The sequence below is a fragment of the Cinclus cinclus genome, chromosome 2 (genome assembly GCF_963662255.1).
Source record: "Cinclus cinclus chromosome 2, bCinCin1.1, whole genome shotgun sequence".
In the NCBI taxonomy this organism is placed as follows: domain Eukaryota; kingdom Metazoa; phylum Chordata; class Aves; order Passeriformes; family Cinclidae; genus Cinclus; species Cinclus cinclus.
The window spans coordinates 83,396,160-83,421,215 of NC_085047.1; the positions used below are offsets into that span (position 1 = coordinate 83,396,160).

General features: G+C 39.1%; 1 protein-coding gene across 1 annotated transcript in view; it reads left to right on the forward strand.

Moving 5' to 3' along the window:
- DHRSX (dehydrogenase/reductase X-linked) overlaps positions 1–25,056 on the forward strand; it is a 161,335-nt gene that overhangs the window by 120,013 nt on the left and 16,266 nt on the right. Inside the window, exon 7 of the mRNA XM_062514947.1 lies at positions 11,839–12,046. Within this exon, the coding sequence (XP_062370931.1) occupies positions 11,839–12,046 (208 nt within the window). The remainder of the gene's footprint in view (positions 1–11,838; positions 12,047–25,056) is intronic.

The following is a 25,056-nucleotide window of genomic DNA, read 5'->3' on the forward strand; positions in this document are numbered from 1 at the left end:
TTGGATGAGGGGTGTCCTTCATCTTCTCTTCTTGCATGTATGTGGTGTTTGTTGATTCTAAATGTTATATTAAGTTTGGGCAGAAAGTTGAGGATTTTTTTCCATCAGCATTACTGAAATTTTTGGAAAATATTTTCCACGAACAGCAACTAAAAGTTAAGATGTTGAATTACTTTCAGAAAATATTTATCCATTTTTGAAACCAAAACATTTGTTTTAAGTGTTTAAAAAATGTTTTAAAATTAATTTGTAATTATCCCTATGAGTACATTGGTATCCAGATTTTGAAGTATGATAATAAAACTGAAACTCCCAACCTTTAATTTCTGAAGCATCCTTTTCAACTATCTCTATTAGTTTCAAATTACGTTTTTCTTTTTTATCTTTTTTTTTTCTGGACATTTGTGTAAAATATTTTTTTTTTTAACTTGGAATAGTTTGGTGAATCAACATTTTTTTCCAATGAGAGGCTTCTATTTTTGAAATACCCAATTTGTTCCTTCAGTGCTTTTTCATGATTGATCTGTCACTTAAAGTTTCTTAATTCTCTCTGACTGGAAAAACTGGAAGTATACCATTTTATATTCAAGCAAAAACAAACATGAAGTTGGTGTAACATAGTAACAGAATAGTGCTATTGGGTATTTTTTCAATTTATTTATATAATAAAGGAAAATTTGTAAAAGGAAGCAGGAGAGATTTTCATTATTACCCAGTTTTTGTAAATCCAATTTAGACAGTACAAAGGTTTTTCATAATAACATATAAAGAGCTCTGTCAATGGACTCTTGTTCAATAAAATACGTGAAAAATACAGAAATTGTAAACATAAAAGATTGCTCTAGATCATTAGCTAGACACATATTATCATAGATTTTGTTTTAACTCATGGAATATATGGTTTTGTTTGAGTTCTGCTCTTTAAGCAGCTTCTCCACAATCTCTTCTATTGCATATTCTGGTTCTATTTGCAAGATAAATTATGTTGCCTTGACAAGACCAAATGCCAGCTGCAGTATAGTACTGTACTCATTTAGACATATCCTTCCTGCAGCAGGTTATCATGTTTTCCTGTATAGAGTTAGATGATGAGTATTTAACTGCTTACTGCACACACATAAGTCCGTCTTTGCCAAATACTTCCTGTATAAATGCAAAAGGATTTGCTGCTTTGCAAAATGATCCCTTGTGTTTGCAGTGATTTGCATTAATTGCAAAAATTGACTGGCCTTCAAAATGAGTGTACAGGGGAAGGCACAGATCTCAAATTCTATAAGTTAATTTTTAAAAATAAATGGGCTACACAATGATCGATTCAAAAGACAGAGTTCTAGTTTAAATGCACCAAGTGTTTTTATCTATTCTTGTCCGTTCCTGCAACCAATAACAAGGGAATATTTAAGTCAGGATGCCAACTTCAGAAAGCTTTCATTTTACATTTATCAAGTATTTTTGTTTTTTCTAATCAAAATGCTTTTAGGGTTGATTGATGTTTGAAGAACAATAACAGAGTATAAGACTTATATCACAAAGGTAATGTTAGACTTAAATGTATCTGGGGATATTTAGTGTAGCTACTTTGTTGTAACAATGCTAAATTCCTTTTTGTCTAAAATAATTAATATTTTAACATAGGAGTGTTATTGATGGCTATTGGTTTAGTAGGACATGGTCTTTCTGAACCAGTTCAAAATTGCAGCAAGCTGGGAAGTATGTGAGATATGGGTGCTCCTGCTGCCCAGCCTCTCCCTGCACCATGGGTTGGGTGGGAGAAGCCAGCTCTGCATGGCATTCAGCACAGTGGTTCTCACAGATATGCTGCTTTCCAGAGAGACAAGATGGTTCTATGGTAATTTGAAAGTTAATGTATTGCATTCATGTGATAGAGAGGGCAAAAGGACTTGGAGAACTGGGAGCAGAGAGAGAGAGCTTGTTGCCCTTGAGAGGGGAAGTTTAGCTTAATATCTTTCTATCAGCAAAAAGACTCATTTAGACTGAATGAACCTTAAAAGCTTTGGAGTTCAGGTCCTGGGTGATTATTCAAATGTTTTAAGCATTTCTCTTGATTGCCTTAACTATCACCCTTCTCCCAGTATCTTGTCACTGGAGTTGTCTTTTGGGCTGCCTAGCACAGCTGGGGAAGGCTGGTGCCCATGCCTGTAAATCCCTGGAATATTGTGTTAACAGAAATGGTCAAAATTATCAGCTCACCTTCCAGAAAACTCTTCCAGGTTCAGCCCTGCTGTTGCTCCTGTTTCTTCATACCCATACATTCCTTGTCTTGCCACATGCATTAAAGATTATGAGATATGGTGCGGCTGAAGGCAGATTTCTGCCCCTGTGATTTGTTAACCCTTAACCTTTTCTCTAGTCCTCATCCTAAACCCCTTTGCTCTGAGAAGAACTTCATCTGTTCAAAAGCAGACCAAGCAGCTGAAACTTAAAGCTGTGAAGAAAAATTGGTCTTTTGATTAAATCAAGTTCTTGATAAAAATGTGTTGTTAAAACTGAACTTTCTAAGTAAAAAATGAATTTCTGTAAACATATTTTAGCCCCCAGGAGTTTTAATACTGCCAGAATGTCTGATACAGTTGTAGCTTTGTGGCTCCATTTCTTCTGCTCTCATTATGTGCTGGGTGCTGTGGCAGCCCAGCCTCTCTTGCCGTGGGAGGTGGAGAGGGGCTGTGCACAGCAATGTCTCAGCTCCTCAAGAGGGACAGAGACTGAGGAGCACTGTGGCTCACTGTAGTTTTAGGGGAAGCTCAAGAGCTTTTAACACTGATGTTAAAGGAGTGGTGGGCATGTTCAGTACCTGAATTGACACAAAAAAAAATTAATCAATCAATCTGTCAAAGCAGCAGTTTCTTTACATTCTTTTTTTTCAGTGAGGGCTGGGGCAGGGCAGCTCTGTGACTGTTGGTTTTTCAGGACATGAAACTTCTTGTCATTTCCTGGAAAGCTAAACCTGACAGATTTCACTAGGTTCCGGCATGTCTGCAACTGTAAGAGGTCTTTAGCATTCTGGTCCCAGGCCACGCCATGCCCCTTCTTATGAAATGCTTGGTTTTCCATTACAGATCCTTGTTCACAGTATTCCAGGGTGAAACAGTGTTGGGAAATCTATAATGTGAACCCCGAACCTCATCTCTAAGGCCAAATGGTACAGAAAGTGATTTCTGACACTGTCGTTTATGGTACTTAGAAATAACCACTTTGCAATGCTGGCTGTGGACTGCTTTGGATCTTACTCCTTTCTTGTAGGTTTTTCTGTTTTGTAGAAGTTGGCATTTTTATGTTTCTCAGATAAGACCGTCCCTCTTCACAGGCCCCTTTTATATTTAAATCATATTTAAGTCCCACCTGATTTCTGACAGTGCACAAGTGATGCTGTTGATGTACAGTCTCACAAGAACAAAAGCCTTTTATGCTGTGTCTGCACTGTGAGTCATTTCATGGATGCAGAAAACTTGTTCATTTTAGTTCCTCTGGTACCTGTTGGTATTCAGCTGTATTTCTTCTTTAACCTAGAAAGGTCTTCCAACTGAGGAGAAGGCTTCTTGTGATGGCTTTTAACAAACAGCTGCCTTCTTTATGCGTTTTTTCTTTGTCTTAATTCATATACTGGGAGTTAGTCACTATTACCACTCAGATTGAGGCTGTGATGTTGGTATTCTCACTCCATAAGAAAACTTCTAAAAAACAGAAGTTGTTAAATTGTTGCAACAAGCAGAAACTGATTTTCAAAAGTATGCTGCGTCAGACTTGCTAATCTTTTGTTATTTCTGTAAACAATGACTGATGCCATAACATTTTCTGCACATTAGTTATAGATATCTCAAAGGTAAAATTATTTTGCAGGCATATCTCCAGCAAGATGGATCAGTCCTTCCGTGTGGTAAATATTTGCTCTTGCAGAACACATTCAGCCCCTCCTTAAACCCAAGGCTGTGCAGTGGGTTGAGCCCACCACAATTAAACCTTAAATTATCTTGGCATATACACCAACATAGTCTACTGTAAATCTGCCAACCACAGTTGGTGCACTGTGCTGGATTTGAAATGGCAGCACCTCATTATGCTTATTCAGAACCTACAGTTCCTTTTGAGTCCCAGAATGAAAAGCTCAGAACTTGCAGCTAATCTGCAGAAGTCTACACCAGTTTCAAGATGCTTTTAAAGAATATTTTTGATTATTCTAGTTATTGCTGAGGGTTTTTTTGGTTCTATGTGCATTGTGGTGGAAACAAAGAAACCATAAAACCCCCATTGCTTCCTTCAGCTTAAAAGCTCTATTGCAAGAGAGATAGGAAGCTTTCCACAAGTGGGTGGAGAGTACCTCCCCCCATTTATAATCCTACAGATAATCTTACAAGATGTGTGACAATCTTCAATAACCTGAGATCCAGATTACCCAAGAGATAATATGAAAAGTTATGTGTCCATGTTGTTTCCCCATCCCTCAAAAGGGTCTTGCGTGTAGATCTTTTAGCCATGATCTTTTCCTTGGGTAAGTCAATCCAAGCCCCTGCTTCTTTTTATATGTTTACTCATTCATTTGTTTAATGGAGATTTTTAATTGAATGAAGGGATACTATTATGCTCAAATGCCACTTCAACTGTTAGCATGTACTTAACACTGCATCAAATGCCCTGACTGTAGAAAAGTGGCAATTTATATCATTCTAAATAAATACATCTATTTCCTGGAAGAATGGAATTACAGTAATTATAACTTGAATTTGACATTGATATTTAAAATAATCCAAAACATTTGAAATTAACACCAACTGTACACAAACAGAAAAATTTGACTTCTTTAAAGGTACTGATTCTGGTGAGGCTTTGAGAAGACCAGCCTTTGAGTCCATGTTATATGCATTTGAGAGCTATGCTGAGCACACAGCAACTGAGCTGCACACAGCAACTCTCAGTAGACCAGAATAGCTCTCTCAGTATCTCACCTCCTGCCATTAGAGTAGGAATCAGCCAAATGAAAAATGATGCTCTGATTCCATCTGGATGACAGTGATGCCCAAGACGACAAGCCCTGGCTTATTTTGCCCTTCATAAATTATATTTAAATAAAATCATTCTATGTTTCTTTACTAAATGTAGTCCTCGAGAGACAGTAAGTTAATTTTTGTTCCCTCTGCATTTCCTAAAGGCTATTAGAAAGGGCTAGTCCCTGAATGCTAAATATATATATATATATATATATATATATATATATATATATATATATACTGTGAGGTGCTGGAAGCTGGGAAGCAAGGCTTTAAAAAAGAAACAAAAAACAAAACAAAACACCACCCAGCTTGTGACTCCTACTCCATTCTCCATTGTGGGTTCAGCACAAGGCAGGAGTCATTGATCTGCTGAGGTACCAGTTACTGAGACCATTACCAACACTTTACCTCTTAGAGAGAGAGAGAGCATTTCCCAGCTCTGGGCTTTTACCCTTACACTCTAACTTTAGGAAGAAAAATGTTATTTTACTACAGTTGAAAGATGCCATACAAAGCCTGGATTTGTCCAGAGCTCTGTGTGTGAGCAACGTGTGGAACCGAAGAACTCACTGCAGGAAGAGGAATGAAAGGCAAGATATGTTTCTCTGCCACTGGCCTATGACTGCTTAAGTAACCCCCATGCCAGAAATTAGGACATGAAGGATTTGCTGTTTACCTCGTGTAGAACCACTAATTTCATGTATTGGTCTGGTAGCCTTCCTTTTGAACAAGTTCATCACATGAGGTCATGAGGGGTCTTCAGGAGTCCCTAATGCTGCATTCCTTATTCACTCAAAGTTTATGCTTCAGCTACCTTAACTGTTTTATATATACTGTCCCAATTTACTTTTTAAGGTTATATATCACATATATGAAAGAAATATATGTGAAGAAGTACATGAGAAGTTGCTCAGGAGCACACAAAATGCGCAGTCATGTACATGAGATGAGTGACAGTGCATTGCCTTTAGTAGTAGTTGGTAACAGGACAGCTGCTGTACAAAACAGAACTGCAACAGCATCTCAAAAGTAGATAAGTTAATACCTTAGATTTGAGCTTTGTTTTACTAATGTATATGCTTATTTCCTTCAATTGGTAAAATACTGGTTGTCAGTGGTAATATACTTATTCTCATTTCTCCAGCCTGGTCTTTTCTCCTTGTTTGTATTTCTGGGGGTTTTGTTGTTTGTTTGTTGGTTGGTTTTGGGGTTTGTTTTTTTTTTTGCATTTGTTTGGTTGGTTTTCATGGAGAGAAAATCACAATTAATGAGAATCAGAAAATGTGTTCACAGGATAAATATATGTAGTACTGCCAGGAAGCCTGCTTTAATCTAATAAACAGTATTTAGGACTCAAATTTTATCATAAGAGGAAGAAACTGCTTATGATAACCAGTAAAGACGTTTATTTTCCAATACATTTCTCTAGCTACTTTAAAATAAGCTGCATATTCTATCAAAACATGAAAAATCCTGCGCTGCATTCCCTGAAGAAAGAAAATTTAAGACTGTGAAAGCTTCATGAGTGTTTAATAATAGACTTTTATAGTCTTGACTAAGCAATGGTGATGATGTATTGCAAGATTAATACATAAATCATTAGGAAGCTTTAGGCATTTTAATACAGCAAGCCAATGTTTTGTTTAATTCCCTGATTCATCCCAAGGCATATATTGAAATTTTCTGTGGCCTTTCATTAAAAAGCCCAGCATGTCAGCCACGTTTTGCATCACTTGTCTTTTAATGGAGTACATAGCAGCTGGCTTTTCTGCAGTTTGATCTTGGTGCACTCTGCCCTCCAGGCAAATTAACACACTGGAAACTGGGGAGCATGGTGATGGGTGAAAGGATTATGTGCAAGACAGTTGTGAAAGGTTCATATCAGGAAAGCTTCAGTGCTAGCACTGGCTGGGTTAAATTGATCTGTGTGCCAGTCAGGGTGGTAACAGGTCCTCTGAGCCTTCTGCTGAAGCAAAATGTGGAGGGGCACAGGGTCAGCGAGTCCCTAATGTCTGTTAGGTGTGTGTGCAACATGAAAGGAGCTCTCAGTGAGAGTGGAAAATCTGAGAGCAGCAAGAGAGCCCCGTGCACAGGAGGGTGCAAGAAGTGATCTGTGCTGCTGAGCAGCACAGTTTCTCCTGTTACTCAGTGGGTATCCTGACCTCACTTAATGCTCTTTACTAAATATGGGATCACTGGAGAAAACAGACTGGGAGACCACTGTAGAAAGCAGACCAACTAAAGCCAGCCTGAGGAGAAACAAGTAAGACTGCCAGGAGATGTGCTAAACATGAATCTGGTTTTCAAACTGGGATAGCAGCTGAGTCCATATTTAAACACATAATTAGTGACTGTGGGCTTCAGTTTGAAATTTGACTTCTCATTACTTTTTGAAAATACATTCCATAGGGACGCTGCTGCTGGAGACAGCACCATGGAGATAAGTGGCAAAATCAGCTAATCAGCTTCTAGTGGAAAAGAAGAAAATAGAAAGAAAAAAGAAGGGAAAAACAAAGAGTTAGCAAACCTCAAGGCAGTCACTCCAAAATGGAATACTTACTTATTTTGTTCCTTCAAAAATTCAAAACAATTCCTTTCTTTTCTTCTTCCTAATTTTTGTAATAGTAAATCAAACCTGTATCTTATATCACAGAAAATGTTAAGCCAGAAGTAAGAACTTCTGCTAAAAATTAATTGGACAGAAAATACAGAACCTGCTTTATCCTGATCCTTTGTTCATCAACACAGAACCCATAAAAACATTATTTTCAAAGGAAGGAGAAGGTCTTGTGCATTGGTGCTCTCCTGGACAGATTTCAAAGCAGCAAATTGAATTCTGCCTGCTTTAACTTCTCCTGTACTTTTCATTTAGTGAGTTGTGCATTGCCCTGTTTTGTCAGCACTGACTCAGCTATGGAGGGGCATCCCCTGGGGATAGGAAGAGTGGTCCACAGTGAGCCCCACTCAAACAAAGGAGTGAACATCTCCAAGCTATTGATGCCAGGCATGCTATGCTTTCCCACTGAACTTCTTCCCAACCAAGTCCTTGCTTCACCTAGCTGCTGACTGTGTACAGGCTTGCCATATCACAGCACATGCTGTCTGCCATTGCCCAAGCTGGGTGGGCAGTATTTAATGGGATGTATCCCTGGGCATCCAACACCTGCTACCTCCTTAGCTCTATAGCTGACTGACCAGCACCCACATATAACACTGGGAGCTGCAGGCAGACCTGTCTAGTTGCCTAGTTAGGAGGCAGAGTTTCTCTGCTTAAGAGTCTGCTTGCCTGGCTGTGAAGAATCAATATGCTGTGTCCTCACAGCAGCAAATGTCCAAGTGTCACAGGCACCTCATGTGCACTGCTCTGCTAGCACAGTTTGCTGGTAAGCTGTGTTCTGCTTGGATGGTTTGCCTCTTGTATGCATTTTGATTTCAGAAACATTTTAGAACCTTTAGAAAATGTGGAAATGCATAATGTCAATATTATTTTACTTAGTATGCGATTATACTTTTATTCAGTGTAAAAAATGTGCATGCAGAGTATGAAGTGCTGAGAGAGGCTAGATTTAGATGCATAAAACCAGATAAGTCCATGTGTAAGAGGAATACATTTTATGGTTTTAAACCAAAAGAGGATAGATTTAGATTGGAAAAAAAACCTGAATTTTTTATGATGGGGATGGTGAGGCACAGGAACGGGTTGTCCAGAACAGTGTGGATGCCCCATCCATTCAAAGCCAGGTTGGATGGGACTTTGAGCAGCCTTGTCAGGTGGAAAGATGTCTCTTCTTATGGTAGGGTTGTGGGACTAGGTGATCTTTAAACTTCCAACATAAACACTTCTGTGATTCTACATGTGTGTGCATAGGAGACAGACTCGTGGTATAAGTACAAGCACCTACATGGTCCTGTACTATTTTTCTATTTTTCTGATGCATAAACTCAACACTGGATGTAATGAAGTCAAATAACCAGTGTTGATCTATTTTTTCAATGTGTCATTTAAACAACGTGATTCTACTAAAATAAGGTCTGACAAACAAAACTGTTGTTCAACAGAAATCCTCATCAGTTCTGTGTCACGTTATTCTTCTGTCTTATGTAGTCCATTGATGTCAGGTTCCTGGAAAGCAAAAGACGCACACACACACACAGAAATTGGGAAGAGAGAAGGTAATAATTGCAGAGGCTCTGCCAAAACTTTTTGCTCTGTGTATCCAATTTTATATTTTTCATATCTATATTATGTTACTGAAGTCTGATTCCTGGCTGCCTTGCGGATCATTTGCATCTCTGCACTGTGATATAAAAGGCTTCCTCATTGATTGGGTAGCTTTTATATCTTCTCAGCACTCATGTTTCTCTGACATACATACCTATGCAAAATACAAGGCTTTGGAGGAACAAGCCCTTGTAGTTCATGCTTCATTGCCACAAGGTAAGTCAAAACAGCACTCACACAAAACGTGGGAATGGGGAGTCATGGGGAGCGTTTGGCATCCTCCTGCCTGGCATCTGGAAGGAATTACTGAAGGCCAGACTAGACCCAGGCAGAACAAGTCAGAGTAGTCCCCAGCTCTGCTTCCCTGCCAGCCACTTGCCAGACAAGATAACTCTAGTTCAGCTCGGGAGGCTTGTCCCGTGCCCCAGCTTGTGTTCGGTGGGGGAACGGTGGCGCTGATGGAGGAGTGCCAGGGTTAGCTGCCAGCTGGCTGCCGGAGGCGGCTTGGGATGCATCCTGCTTCCCATGGGTGGTGTGAGCTCTGCCCCGCACGGCTGTGCACAGGGGAAGCTTATAGCAGCTGAGGATCTGGTCCTTCTAGTTAAAGGGGTTGGAATATGCATGAAGCATAAGGTGACATTTTGAGAGTCTCAAATCAGAGCATGGACGTTACTGAATTTAAAATGTAACTGCAATTTCCTGACTAATACCAAGTCACTTTTATATTCATGCAGTGATTGTTCTCTACTCTTTAAATAGCCATTTTGCCCAAAGGTACAGGTGATATATTTATGATTATGAAGGTATGTTATCCAGCACAGTACTGCTGAGGCCACTGTTTGGTGCAAGGGCCACATATGATCAGCTGTCCTTTTTGGTTCTCAATTTATATCATGCTTTTTTAGACTGCTGGTGATTTGCTTGTACAAGAAAGAGACAGAGGGGGAAAAAAAAGGAAAGAGGTGCACTGGAGGTTTATTGTTGTTGTCTTTTACTTCCTGTGGCTAGCTGTATTATTTCATGTGGTGTCTCCAAGTTTCTGAGTCCTTTCAGATAACATAGACAGTTAAATTGCTTCAGCGGCCTTATACCTCTGTAGAGAGTCAGCCTGATGCTTGACATCCAGGGATTTCTGTGATGAAATGCACAGGATATTGTAAATGAGATATTCAACAAGAATGAGATAACAAAATGAGCTCATATGTTTACTATTCATTCAAAATAAAAGACTTGCACATAGTAACAGCCACAGAAATCACAGGCAAGCTTTCCAGCAGAGTAAAAGCATCCCTAGTCTGGGTATTTCTTGCACTTAGGGTGAATGTGTAGAGGATGGAGGCATAGCTGTGGCCACCACAGAGACAGGACAACATCTGGGGGAAGGAAGGAACTAGGAAAGAGAAGTCTGTTCCTGGGTGGGTGCCTCTCTATCCCCTTTCACCAACAGGTTAAGGTTCTGCTGCTGCATGGACCCTAACCCCTGAGTCCCCATGGGCAGCAGCTGCAGTGTGCAGCCTCACTTCCCCAGACTTTTGCAGAGGCAAAACAGATAGGACTGGAGTGGTTTCACTGTTGCTTTAGGCTCCTGCCTGCTTTGCCTATGAGCTGTTTGTAATGCCACCATTTACCTTTGCTCCTGCTAAGCACAAAAAAAGGTTAGATGAGAGGATGGAGTAATTACAGGAGTGAATTGTTATGGCATAGGAATTTGTGGAAGTGATGCTGAGGCTCCAGTCAGGAAGAGCATTTTAAGTGACATACTTGCTAATTTGCCTGAAATTAGCCTGTTTATTACAAAAAAGTACTGCTGCCTGCATGCAATGAAACCCACCTCAGCAGTTCCTAGAAAGCTTGGCTTGAAAGAAAGGCACATGACGTGCAGATGAGAGAGGTGCATAGGAGTCTCAACAGGTAATGTTTTGCTGTAGCTCCTGGAATCTGTGTGCCTTTGTCATACCTCTTTGGAGAAGACCCTGGCAACCATCTGTGCTTTAAAGGCTGTGTAGAGTCTGTAAACTGTGTAAACTGTGGTTACACTTGCAGCTTCTCTCCTCACCCCATCTTTTTATCCATCTCTTAGCTGTGCACTATCTGGTGTGTGACCAGGGCAGCTGCAATGAGTACCTTACTCATGCGTACTGTTCCCAACACTGGATCCTTCAACTAGTAGGTACAGATGCAGTAAAAATAACAATAGCAACGACAAGTAGTATGAGCAGTCATGGATTTAACAGGCAGGAATGGGGTGTGTATGTTTGGAAAGAGCAGAGCAAAAGTGGGGAGAGAAGTTTGAGGGCCTCTAGGTGATGATAGTCCAGAGATTGATACCTCAGCATTTCTAGTTTACAGAGTTTGCCAGAGAGATTCTGGCAGATATTGGGTAATTTTATTTTAATATTTTTCCCTGTTATAAATAATACTTAGTGTCTGATGGAATAATCACCAGAATGTGAGTAAACAACATGTCTGCCGGTGATAAGCTGTTTCTTCTGACGACTCAGTGTATATCTGGATTTTGCAACATGTAGTACATTAGATATTTGTGCAATTCTTTTCTCTGTCTGGTTATTTTTACAAGCATCTCCCTCTCTTTTTCTCTCTTGTGTACAGATGTTCGTATTCACCCCATGGAGCCTATGCCCAAAGCAAACTTGCCCTTGTGTTATTTACCTATCGACTACAGCATCTTCTGACTGCAAATGGAAGCCATGTGACTGCTAATGTAGTAGACCCTGGAGTAGTGAATACTGAGCTCTACAAGCATGTCTTTTGGGTTGTGAAAGTGGTCAAATGGATGACAGCCTGGCTATTTTTCAAGGTATTCAATTTTTAAAATAATTTTGTTGCTGTGCCCCTGCATTGTGAAAGCTGCAGTCAGCCCGGAGCTGAAGGTGTTTCAGTTTATAATCGTGTATGGTATTTATTGCATTTCTCTGTGCTGATGAGATGTACGAAATCAATAAAGACAGGCTTTCCAGCAAACAAAAGTTTATTTTAAATGGAGGGAGCAAGCTGTCACAGCAGGGAAAGGGAGTGCCTTTCACAGTCTGTGCCTCTGCTCTGGTTATCTCTTCCCTGATCTATCCATGTGCTTCTGTGCATGCATGGGGGCAGGACATACTCACATGGAGCCAGAATATGCAAAGTGCTCCTCAGAAATTACTTGTACATTCTCTTAAAGAGAAGCAGACATGATCTGTCATGGTCTACATGTACGCAACATGTTACAGAGAGGAGGGGAAAGGGAGGAAGAAAGTTGTACAAAAGTGGCAGTGGGAAGTGGCTGTGCTCTGAATGTGGGGTCCAGACACTTGTGCTCAGGGAGATGGGACAATTTTTAATTAGGTTTTTCATTCTAACACATACTTGTAATGGTACTTGATTTTTTAATGTACAATCCTGGTCTGCACTAGGAAAGGAAGAAGTTGTTTAATAAAACTGATCCAGGAGTGGGGCAGACTCATTTATGGTTAGTGTTTTGTAGGGGTGTAAGTAGATTAAGCTAAAATCAGTTTAGCTGTGTAGGTGCAATCTCCTCATGCACACAGGCCTTTGAAGGGCTTGTGCTGAGAAAATGTACTGCTTATAGCTCTTTCAGAAAGTAGTTTTGGATTAAGTAAATGGAATCTGATTCCATTAGAGAAAATTAAATGTCCTAATTAAAATGAAGTATTTTACATCAAGGAGAAAGTCCCACAAAGGAAATTAATTTTGAACTTTGATATGGAAATATCAGTTGCTTTCATTTCAGAAATGAACTGGAGGCTGGAAGAGTGACTGTAAAATAAGATGCAAACAAATAAACCCATATTTTAAAAAGAATAGTATCTTCTGAGTGCACCTTGAATATTGCAATAAAATTGTAATAAGAATGCTCATAATCTGTAATGCATTCTTAAAGAAGCAGACTGCAGCTTTGCCAAACCATGTACATTAAACTTGTTTTGCCTCTTGTGATTGCCATTTTAAATATCAATCTTGGGTGGCGGTGTTTTTTCATTGGACTTACTTCACCTTGCTAATATAAAAGTTTCATGTAGATTTTTAGGTTGTGCTTAAAATTTCCTCTGGAGAGACAAAATTCTGACTAAATTCTTGCATCTGAGAGTGAGTTTCCAGTCTCTTGTTGTTTACAGCACTCAATCCCACCCTGTTTTATTGATGTGCCCAGGAGACATTTTTGTATTATACTGGTGATGTTTAGACCCTGAATTGGATTTCATTGAATGTTTAAAATGATTTATCACAGGGGGAATTCCCATTCTTACAACCCTAACAGTCTTGCCGTTGATAGTTCCTGATCACTTCCTTCTTCTTTGGATGAGATACTGCTCAAAAGAAATTCTGTCTTGAAATAGGTGACAGACACACATACTGATCTGTATGGAAGAATGATGCCTATACTGCCTGAAAAGCAAATGTATCAATTGTTTTCTGAGTCAGAATAACCTCAGGTTTGGATATCTGAATGCTTCAGTTATCGAGGTTGAGATTTTCACATTTTTGTCTAACACTCCATGTGTTTTCCCAAAGACCAGAGAAGAGGGAAATTCTTACTTTCTCTCTTCCCATCCTCCCTTAGACCTCTGAGCAACAGTTCCAACTTCTACTCTTTGCTTATTGCTTAGGATATATCCGTGTGTTTGGGAGCACTTCATCCCAGAGTAACACCCTGTTTGGCATCACAAGGAGATGTTTAGCTCCACAGCAAGCTCACATTGAAAGCCTGCCTGGCAATTTTAATAGTGCTCTACTGAGGGCTGTAGTATTCAACATTCAAGCCTGTGTGAGTCATGTGTTGGTCTCATGCATTAGGGTAAATTTTCCCTGAGAAAAGTAAGAAAGCAAGTACAGGAAAATTCACTTTTCTGGTGGTATTAGCTGATAGTTGGTAGTATGGATTTTTTCCTCCCCTGGAATTTTGTTCCCAAGCACTTATATGAATCTTCCTTCTAGGATTATGGCAGTAATGGAGTGAAAATGAGGTGATAGCTCTCTAATCATATTGACTTAGCTAACTATAGTGACCCTGAAGTATTCCAGAGTGGGTCCTAAACATGTGCTGGAAATTGCTTCACTCCCTGCAATGTGGCAACTCTTGAGAGCCTGCACAGCCCAGAGAGCTTCAGTGAGAAAATGCATCACATCACATTCCCTCAGGAAAGAGTCAACATCTTGTTTGATTTAATTCCAAAATAAAGTGGCAGAGCCCCCACTACTTTTCAATGCATTTCTGCCAGCACTGGTTCCAGTTATGTTCAAGTCAAATATCCATTAGGGATTGCAGCCTGGCCCCCACCCTTGCCAGGCTGCATGTGTTTGAGGCAGTTCAGTGTGGGGCAGACAAGGCTGTTGGCTCAACATCCGCCTTGGAGCTGCCTCAAGATATTTAGGTACTTAAACAAATAGACCTATGGCCTTGTAAATAGGCCATGATACGTATGCATAATTTACTCAAAGTATAAACAGCTTGGTTTTCTTAAAACTGCAAAACATTATCTTCTAGACTTTATACATGGCTTAGGAAAGTCTTGGCCAAATCAGTTTGGCGTTTTTTCCCCTGCAAGTTGCAGTGAGAGGCGTTCCTGTAGAAACAAGATAGGCCAAACTAAAGGTTCTGGTGACAGTCATAAAATTTCTGAAATGGGTGCCTGCCCTTTAGAAGTGATGGTTTCATTCTTTCTCAGCTCAATTCTTTCTCAGAAAAGTTAATGTCTGCTGTTATACTCTAAATTTGCACTTCACAAATGTTTTCTCTGTATTTCTCATAAACATGAACTGCACCTGTCACACCAGAGACAAATTATGTTTACTCCTAAAAAAATTATTTCTATCCCTATGACTTCTCAGTAAATAAAGCCTGATGAGCTGACACAGTCCTCTGCAGAATGTGGTAAAGTATGTTATCCCTTAATGTTTTTTAACATCAATTTATCTTCTTTTTGAAGTGAAAAAGTCCAAACTAATAAACACTAACTAATTAATTAAATAGTAATAACCTAAAAAGTCATTCATTGAGCATCAAAATGCAATTCAGCTAAGTGTGCAACACACCAGCTTTAGCGTTGGGTACCGTGCAAACTGGAAACCAGGAAGTACCATTTCCCTCCCAAGTATTTCTGCATCTGCAGCAGATACTGAATATTCATTCTTAAGCCAGATGGTCTCTGCTTGTGATACAATTAAAATGTCTTAGAGCAAAATAAAAAAATTGACTCTCATTAATGTCCAATAACAGGGACTGTTCTTCTTTGTATGACTTCATTATGGCATCAAAGTAGAGACATTTGACAGATAGCAGGGCTGTGAAGTTCCCCAAAACCTTGTTTATGACAAGCTTGGTGAACAGATATAGACTATTTGGTCCTTTCAGCCAGCTCAGATTGGTATTTAGGAAGGCATTGTAGAAAGAAAGCTTTGCATCAGATCCTGTCTCAGCTGTCATTTCCAAAGACACAGTGCCACATAAGTGATTATTGACTGACAAACTGAAAGTGAGTAGGATTAGTGACCCTGCCAGACTGTAAAAAATGAAGGGAAAGGCTTCAGGAACATGGGCTAGATAGACATCAGCCAATATAAACTAATTAATTTCCTTCACCTTGTCAAAATAGGCTTAACATTAGTGGAATTTTCCTATAACATTTTTTAAAAAAATTCTTCCAGTCTATAAGCACGTCTAGAAAGCAAGATCTAAAGGACCTGGATTCATCATTCATGCCAGAGGACATAGTCATGCAGGTCTTATTGCTGCATTTCTTATTCAAACTGTCCCTTTGGCACTGTGAATATAGTAAATTTATTTCATCCTGCCCCCCAGGTGTCAGAAGACAAACACATCGCCACACAATAACACCAGCTGTAGAGAATGAGAGTAATTAAATCCCACAGCTGAAAGCAGCAATTCATCAGCATCAACATCTTCTGTGCCTGAGAGTGTGTGGTCCTCACATAAAGCTAATCTGGGCCTTTCTCACAAAATGAAAACTTGCAGAAACGTATAATTTGCAGCTAATTTTTACAAAAGGCTTTTCTGGTCAAAAACATAGAGAAGAAAACAGTCTGCTTGAATCCAGTAACTGGTTTTTCAGCAGATACCATTTTTGTACACATTGGTACAGGATTTAAGCTTTCAGAGCCATAGGTGTCCTTTTTCCATCTATTAAGTATTTTATTATTTGTACAGCTATAGAATTATTCTAAGGGGAAAGATGGAGGGACTGGCCTGAGCAGGCTAGTGAATAATCTATTATTGAGCTCCCAAATCCTGGTGATCTGGGTTTTTTTCTTGCATGTGAATCCCTGAATTTGGTTAAGTACCCAGGTCCTGTCTGTTATAGGGTATATGGATGGAGCTTGGATGCTTTATTTATTGTAAATGCTAAACACAGAGCCTTCTGAACACAAAGCCCTGTGTGTCTGTTCAAAGTCAGATCAGACCCCTCTAAGGTAGGCTGGCCCTCAGTTGCACACGTAAATACCACTGGACTCTGGTCTCCACTGGACCTGTGACTCCCCTGCATCCCAAGATATCACTATTTTTCTGCATGTTTTCTAAGGTCTAAGTGGTTAAAATATTTATTTGAAGAGAAAGGTTGAGAGTTGTGGCAGGAAAATGAAGGATTTGTGTTGCTTGCCTCATCGTATGGCACGCAGAGGAGTGTGTGGTTGCTGTACAGGACAGCACAAAATGGCTGGGACTGTGTCAGTGCATCACAGGGAGTCAGGGGTGTTGAAGCTCTTGTTAATAACTTATTTGGAGCAGCTGCTGGTGTGATTTATCCCCAAAGCACACCCAATCTTCCTCTTGAAGGGTGCCAGTTGGAACAGGATAAAACACAGCCATGGAGCAAGCAAAAAGTGAAGTAGGACTACATCTCACACCCTGTGCTGTAGTTTTTAGTTTTTTAATTAAAAGAAACATCCCTTCTATTTCTTTTTTTCCCTCTTCTGACAGTGTGAAATGGGAAGATTGTCTTCCATCTTTGAAAATTGTTTGCAGGGCAGGAAAACTGTCTCCATATCAAATATTGCCTGCAGGATTCACCCTTTTAGCCCAGGAAATGGTCTAAAGGAAAACAGGTTAAAACTACACTGTGCACTATGAGAAAACCCATGCTTGCCCTGTGTGAAACTGTTTTGGAGTAGTAAGCAACTGAAATGTCAGAAGCTGTGTGTCCTATTCTGTAAGAAGGGGTTTATCCTTTGGTGTGGTAGAAGATTGCTGATTTAACCTGACAGCCCAGGAAGATTTTTATGTGAAAGCATTTACATTTGTATCCAAAAGAGTGAGAAAAATAGTCCTTCCTTTGCTGTACTGGGGTGAGAGTAAGGAAACAGTTAAGAAATTGTGAAAATATATGAGCCTAACCAGTGTTAGCACGTCAGCACCTATCCCTGTAATCTGTAACTGGTTTCATATTCAGAAACCGCAGAGTTAGTTAGGAAAGACATTTTCCATCAATCAATCTATTCCTTGCTGTCCTTTCCTAAGTATTCAATTAATACCTTTGTGTGGTAATCTGTTCCCAGTCAGACTTGTTGAAAATGGAGAAAACACAAAAAAGGTGGATAATTTTGCTGTGGATCAAACACATATCAGGGACTCTAGACTGAGAGTCTAAAGAAGGTCTCCTCTATGCCTTTAAGGTAAAGGTCTCAAAAAAGAGGCTGAAAGATTGGGAAATTAGAGAACCTTGAAATTTCCACTAGACCATTAGCACAATCTTTTGAATTACAGGTTATAGCACTACAGTACTGTAATTCTTCCTCATGCATCAGAGAAGTACTAAGTTAATCACCGTGTCCTTAAAATTCTGTTTTCTTCTGGTCAGGTAGTATAACATCAGTTGTAAGCTTGAAACCACTGGCAGCAGGATACAGAGCAGCCACTAATTTTTCTCATCAGTATGTCTCTCAGAAAAAGAATAAGAGAGAGGAAACAACCCCAGCACCAGTGAAATTACCCATTCAGCAAGGATAGGAAAAGGAGTGGCAGGCAGTTTCTGTCTTCCATGTGAATGAGTTGTAAAACAGAGTTAGGGAGAAAGACCACTGGCTTCCCTTGGAAAATCCTCCAAATGAGCTTATGAGTGAGCAGGAGTTTGGAATTAAAATAAAAAGATGCAGAGGAGTAGGTTGTGGGGAATGCATGTTCAGGTATATTTTATATATATTCGTATATTTTCATAATCATATATACGTATATGGTCTATCTAAATTCCTCATTGCTTTGCTATTTGTGAGTTATATATCCCTAACAAAAAAATTTGTATTGCAGAGCCCCATCACCTTAACACCCAACTCACTACAGTGAAATATAATTTTAGGAGATTTTGGAGATCTACAGGCCCTTCTTTCCCCCTTTCTGAATATGACAGTTTGTAAGTTACCAGAAGGAGACTCAAAACCCTTTCAGTGTGAAGTAAGGAAATTCTTCCATGAGCAACAGACACAATTTTTGGTGGTTTTCCTGAGTTTTCAAATATCAGGTTCTCCAAAGCAGATGAAAACATCCCCTTTTCTAGAGGTCTAATGTATTTTTGCCTGGAAGTCACCTCGGATAGGTCTCTTGGTTCATAAATGTCTGCAAATGAATGCCAGGATCAGAGGTGTGATTTCCTCATGGTCACTGCTTCCATAGGACCTGTCTTATCCTAAGACAAATATCTACAGTTGGGCAGCTGAATTAAGTCGTTCAAGTGCCAGTTTATTCCTGTGAATGACAAAGGGGTCCTCTGGTGATCAGCTCAGCTGTAGATGTATAAAGGTATAAAGTTGGTTAAGAAGAATCCTTTCCAAAGGTACACAGTGTTAATTTTTTAGGTTTAAAAAAAAAAATGAACTGAAGGTGGTAGGATTTTGGATGTACACAGGAGAGAATAGGAAATGTAAAGGTTTGTTCTTAGATCTGGGGCACAAATTATCTGCTATCAGGCTGGTTTTGCAAATGGCAGCTCTCAGACCTTTTCCCGCATAAGAGGGAAATGCGCTCGTGGGCAGCTACAGATGAGGAAATCCCAGTTACTTATGAAATGTATTTCTCATATATGTTTATAATCTATTGTGTGCCTTCACTACAGCAGCCCTGGGTGAGGAAATCCCAGTTACTTGTGAAATGTATTTCTCATGAATGTTTACAATTCATGGTGTGCCTCCACAGTTTATCGTGCAGATATCGCCGTGCATTTACATGGGTAGTTATGTGTACTCCCTGTGTGCATTTACAATGACCTAATGCTTGTGACAAGAGACAAGCACCATCTACTATTTGAGGACAAACTGAAAGCAGTAAACATTTTTTTTTAATATAAGAGGCTCACCCAATTTGTGAGTTATGAAAACTTTCAATTAAGAAGTCACATGAGTAGCTCTAGCTTCAGTAATGACTGTAGTGACTATTATGATTGCAAGTCATAAACTTCTGTGTTGCATTTTAGAAAGACTACTGACATACTGTGGGATATAGTTTACGTGGTTCTTTTTGTTCTCATTATGTTCTGAGCTAAATACTTGGGATTTGGTGGATTTTAATAGGTAAACACAAGAAGGGACTTTGGTTTAGTGCCTCTAGTCCCCATTTTTTTCTAGAAGGAACCTGATCCTAGATGTGGCACAAGCACATCATTAATGTAATCTCTCAAGAGCTAGTGGTTTGTGTACATTATTAGATATTTAAGCATTCTGTTTAAAATGTCTGTGAGCCTCTTCAGGGCGAATGACTGAATCTGTGGGGTGCCATCTCAGTTCTGGGGAAAGGGGAAGTAACCACAGGGGTTACATTGCCACAGATCAGGCACTCTGCAGGAAATACAGAATATATGCAGAAGAGGATTTGAATGAAACTGGAGCAATGTGCAATAAAACAAGAATGAACTTGGACAGCTTATCAGAGATGGGATTTATAGTGGTATTTGTTTTGACCTACTTTTCTGTCACTGGAATAGGAAGGAGGTGCTGCTGCTGATCCTAAGCTCAGGCAGGGTCTGAAAAACTGAGATGGTCCCCATTTCTCTCAATTGCTCATCAAAGTCTTAGAGCTGGCCACCACCAACTTACAAGCTTAACTTACTGTCTTATCAATATTTTACCCAATGTAGCATATCTGTTACTTTTTGAATGAATAGCAGGGGCTAGGATTGTTGCCTTGATTGTGCCTGGCAGGCCTGTTTTCCCAAGGCTTTGCTGTGAGAGGCACTGTGAGCCCCAGCCCAGCTGTGTCACATCCCTGCAGCTAGCAGCAGGATGCTAAGGCTGGCTGTGTCTCAGGAAGAGACTTATTCAGTATTGTTGCCTGCCAAGCATAAGATGCAAAATTCAGTGTTCCACAGTCTGTCACTTGTCATATACTATCCTAAGATGATTAAAAATGTAGAAAGAGAAAAGCTGTCTTGTTGGTTTTGGAGCTCAGAGTGTTGAAAATAAACTTATACTGACTGTGAGTATATTTGAGTGCCTCCCACCTGGAGTGCTGCATCCAGCTCTGGGCTCCCCTGCACAGGAAGCACATTGAGCTGTTGGAGCAAGTTCAGAGGAGGGATACCAAGAAGATTAAATGGATGGAGCATATCTCCTACAAGAAAGGCAGAGAGAATCAGGATAGTTCAGCCTGGAAAAGAGAAAACTTTGTGGTGACCTAACAGTGTCTGAAGTGAGCTTACAAGAAAGACAAAGACTTTTTTTGCAAGGACATGTAGGGACAGGACAAGAGGAAATGGCTTCACAATGAAAGACTGCATTTAGATTAGATATTCAGAAAAATTTCTTTACTGTGAGGGTGGTGACGTGCTGGCACAAGTTGCCCAGAAGAAGTTGGATGCCTCATCCCTGGAAGTGTGTGCAAGGCCAGGCTGCATGGTACTCTGAGCAGCCAGGGATAATGGAAGGTGTCCCAGCCCATGGAAATTGTGTTGGAATTAGGTCATCTTTAAGATCCCTTCCAACCCAAACTGTTTTTTGATTCTAAAAATTATATAGGAAGGATGCTGTGAGGCAGTATACTTGTTTTTTTGTTTTTTTTCTTTCAAGGCTGTACATTGTCCAGTTACAAAGGCTATTTTTATGACTTCCCAAGCTGTGAATGTAGCCTGATAATTTGTCAGAGTTCAGTTATCACAGCACTCATGCATTACAACCAGTAACAAGAACTTAAGTCCCCATTTTCCTTTGCACATGAAATGATGACTTCCATCATCATGAAGTTTATGGTACTTCATCAGTGGCTTTATACAATGTAGATGATCAGAACCTGCTGGAGAAGTAAATAAGATCTGAATATAAAAGCATCCAGGTCTGAATCTTACTGCATATTATTCTACCAAGGATTATCTGATTTGATTTCATATCCTCTGTGTGAAATATTGTTCTTTTGTAAAGCATGTAAGACATGTCTGATCCTGCTCCTTAGAGGTTCTCCTTGATCTGGGGCTGGCTTTTTATTTTTCTTGCCTGGTTTAGGTTTGTGGCACATGTGTCCTATTTTATATGCCTGTTATCTTGGGAAGTGGATTAAGGCTGGCTCAGATACACTGAACCCTAATCGCTTTAGAGGGCCTGCAAATCTCCAGAGGTAGTAAGTACTTCAAATGTTTATATTACTAGGTTCAGCTGATGTTGCTTGAAATCCATTCAAGAAGATCTGGAAGACAGGAAACAGGGCATTTTGCATAGGGTTTTTTTTTAATAACCCTGTTATTATTATTTTATATACACTTAATGCTCAGATTTCTGAGCATTTCTCACTTAATGCTAATTTTGGTGGATTTTTTTTCCTCCTCATTGTAAGGCAAGCCTCAAGCACTATTTTCACTGCAAAATAGATCCATAACCCGATATCTTGGCTGTACAGCTTCTCCCATGAGAGCATTGAGCCATTTGTTATAGTTCTAGGTTAAAGGCAGATTGCTGGTGTCATTATTTCCAGCTTTTTGAGAAAGTGATAAAATATGAAATGTGCTTGTGCTCAGGTACCTGGATTTGTCACTACTCAGTAGTTTACTCAGAAGAGCCAAGAGAATTATAAAGTACCTCCAGTGCTCAGAAACAGCTCTTGTACATTTGATGTACGATCTGTCACACAATCTCCTGCTTGGAAAGAAAGAATTTGCAGTATTAGAGTCATTAGGCTTTGTAGATGTGAGCAGGTACCATCATGCTCAAGGTTGGAACCAGTGCTGTCACTCTTACCATAAAGAAAACACATCTTTTGTTAGCTGGTTTCAATTTGAATCTGTAGAAGCTCTTGGCAGTTTGTTTTTCTTCTTTTTATTGTTAATTTGTATCATTGTATCTATCAATATTCTCTAATCAAGCAGGAGTAAGAATGCTTTTAGAGAAAAAATTTTCTCAACACAAGAATGAAAGTGACGTGATTAGAAATGTATTTATTTTGCAAAGCTGAGAAAGAGATAACAAAAAAGAAGAAACGTGTTCCTAATCCTTGGAATTATACTCTGAGAATGGCTTCCACAGTGTGGCTGCTATAAAAGTTTTGTTTTTATGATGGAGTTTAAACAGGTTTTGGAGAAAAAGATCAGCTGATAGGTTATCTGCAAAATTAGATCAGAGATGTCCCAAGACAGATTGTTGCTTCTGAATTATTTTTTTAGAATCCTTCTTTGTTTTTATTCCCCAGGTTTACCTGTTTTTCTCCCATGCTAAAAATGAAAAAGGAATCCAGTATGAGAGTACAAAAGTGAAGATTTTCCAAGAAATGTCTATTTTAATTTTGAACTTGTTGAGTACATAGCAAATTCTTCTTTAGGAAAACCTTTGGTGAAGATGTGCCGGTTTTTGCACTCACCTCCATCTTTGCCTCTCATGATAGTAGTTCTTCCAGTTTGCTGATGAGCTGTGCTGAACTGTCCAACACTCTAGTCCTTGCTTTACTTACGGGAGAAAAAGGAAAGGAAAGTTATTACATTCCTTGTTTGTGATGTCAGCTCTCCTTGACCTGAATTGGTATTCTCACTGCTATTTGCCATATTTTTCTTATGGAGAAATTATACTACATGATCTAAGATTTGAAAAAAAAAATAAAATAAAAAGTGGGTTGGGTAGGTTTTGTTTTGTTTTTGTTTGTTTTTTTTTCTGGTTGGTTTTCTGATTTTGTGGCATTTTTAATTTAAACCATGATGTGATATTATAGGGAGGTCAAAACTGAGTGCTTGATCTTTCTTGGGTGGGTCTTTCAAATCCGAGCAATAGACTTGCTGCAGATTACTGGTCATAGATCTGTTATGAGAGCTAAAATGTGTCAGTGCTCCAAAAGACTGAGTAAGAGTTTGCCCCCTGATATAAATGACTGTCTAGATTTCAAAATAAATCCTTTGGATTATATGGAAAATTTGAACTGTCAAAAAATAAATGGTGTGGTGAACTGAAACATAGGTCTCAAGAAACCCGCAATTTAGCTGTATTTCAGTAATCTCTCTTTCACCTTTCATTGCTGTCAGCAGCCTGTAGGGTTTCTGCTATATTTATGATGGAAATATCTGTCAATGAATCATGTCACTGAGATGCATGTGTGTTTTTCCACTTGAAGAAATTATTAACCACTCCATAGTTTCTGTGGTAAACACCACATTGCTGGGTCATTTGTACTACCAGGTATTTTTTTCATGTAAGCATCTTTCTTGCATAAAAAAATCTTTAGTTTTATGTGTGGTAGGTGGAAAATATTTTTGTTAAGCAAATGCATATAATTTTTATTTAATGTTTTACATATTTCACTATCAACTAGTATTTCTGTAAAATTTTGGATGGCAGTAGGTATTCATTAATGGAATTTTGCAAGTATTAATATGGTTACTTAGTGCCTTTATCACAGAAAAATAGATGTACCTAAAATTCAGGAGACCTCTTATGTTTTGGAGTGCCTTTGCTTAAATATGTGGAGATTAGATAATTTCCATATCAAAATATTACTTTCAAGTATAAAACTTTTCAATATACAAAATTGTATTAATAAAATGTAATTTCCTTTTTAATCACATACTTAAAAAATGCAACCTACTGTAGGTTTGCAAGTTAAACAGATATTGTTGTAGCTTTCAATAATATTCTTCCAGTCTTAACCTTAGTCATCAGCAGTACCTAGGAATTTTAGGAAGGATGCATCAATAACCCTAATAAAATGCAAAGCACTGAATATCTTGGGAGACCGCAAGATTCTTTCAATTTTGATCTGCTGTTTGTTATTGTCACTGTAGATTATGGATGAAAACATCTGCAAATCCAGTTAATATACTTTTGAATTAGAAGAAAGGGCAGAGACACAGAGCAGCTGGCAAGTGGTCAGTTAACCTCCATTGCAAATGTTTAAAACACGTCTTCAGTGGGGCTTCTTAATGATGAAATACATAGGGCTGGCTTTTCTGACAACTCATGGAACGAGATCGATGATTGTAACCTTTTCTCTAAATTAAACTGGAAAACCAGAAGCCAGCAGGCTGTATGCTCAGAGCTTTGGAAAAGCAGCTCCTTTCCTGCTCATCACCCCATAAATGCATTTTTAATGTTTATTTTTAAATTATGTGAATATATTCTGGGCTATGCTCTCATCTGCATTTCATTGAGCCTACTTCATTGTTTATAGTTTTGAAGAAGTTATATTTGTACTTATTTAATGTAGCAGCAGTTAGCTCCAGCCAGAGTACTATCTGGATTTTATTTCCTTTTCAACACAAAAGCAAGTTTTATGAGATTGAGCAGCTGTCTACTACTTGCAAATGAGGTGTATGCTGAGACAATTTTCAATCTTATTTTATGATTTCTCATACTTGCCTAAATAAAAGGAAAAAAAAAATACCCTGGGTGAGCTCTTTGGAA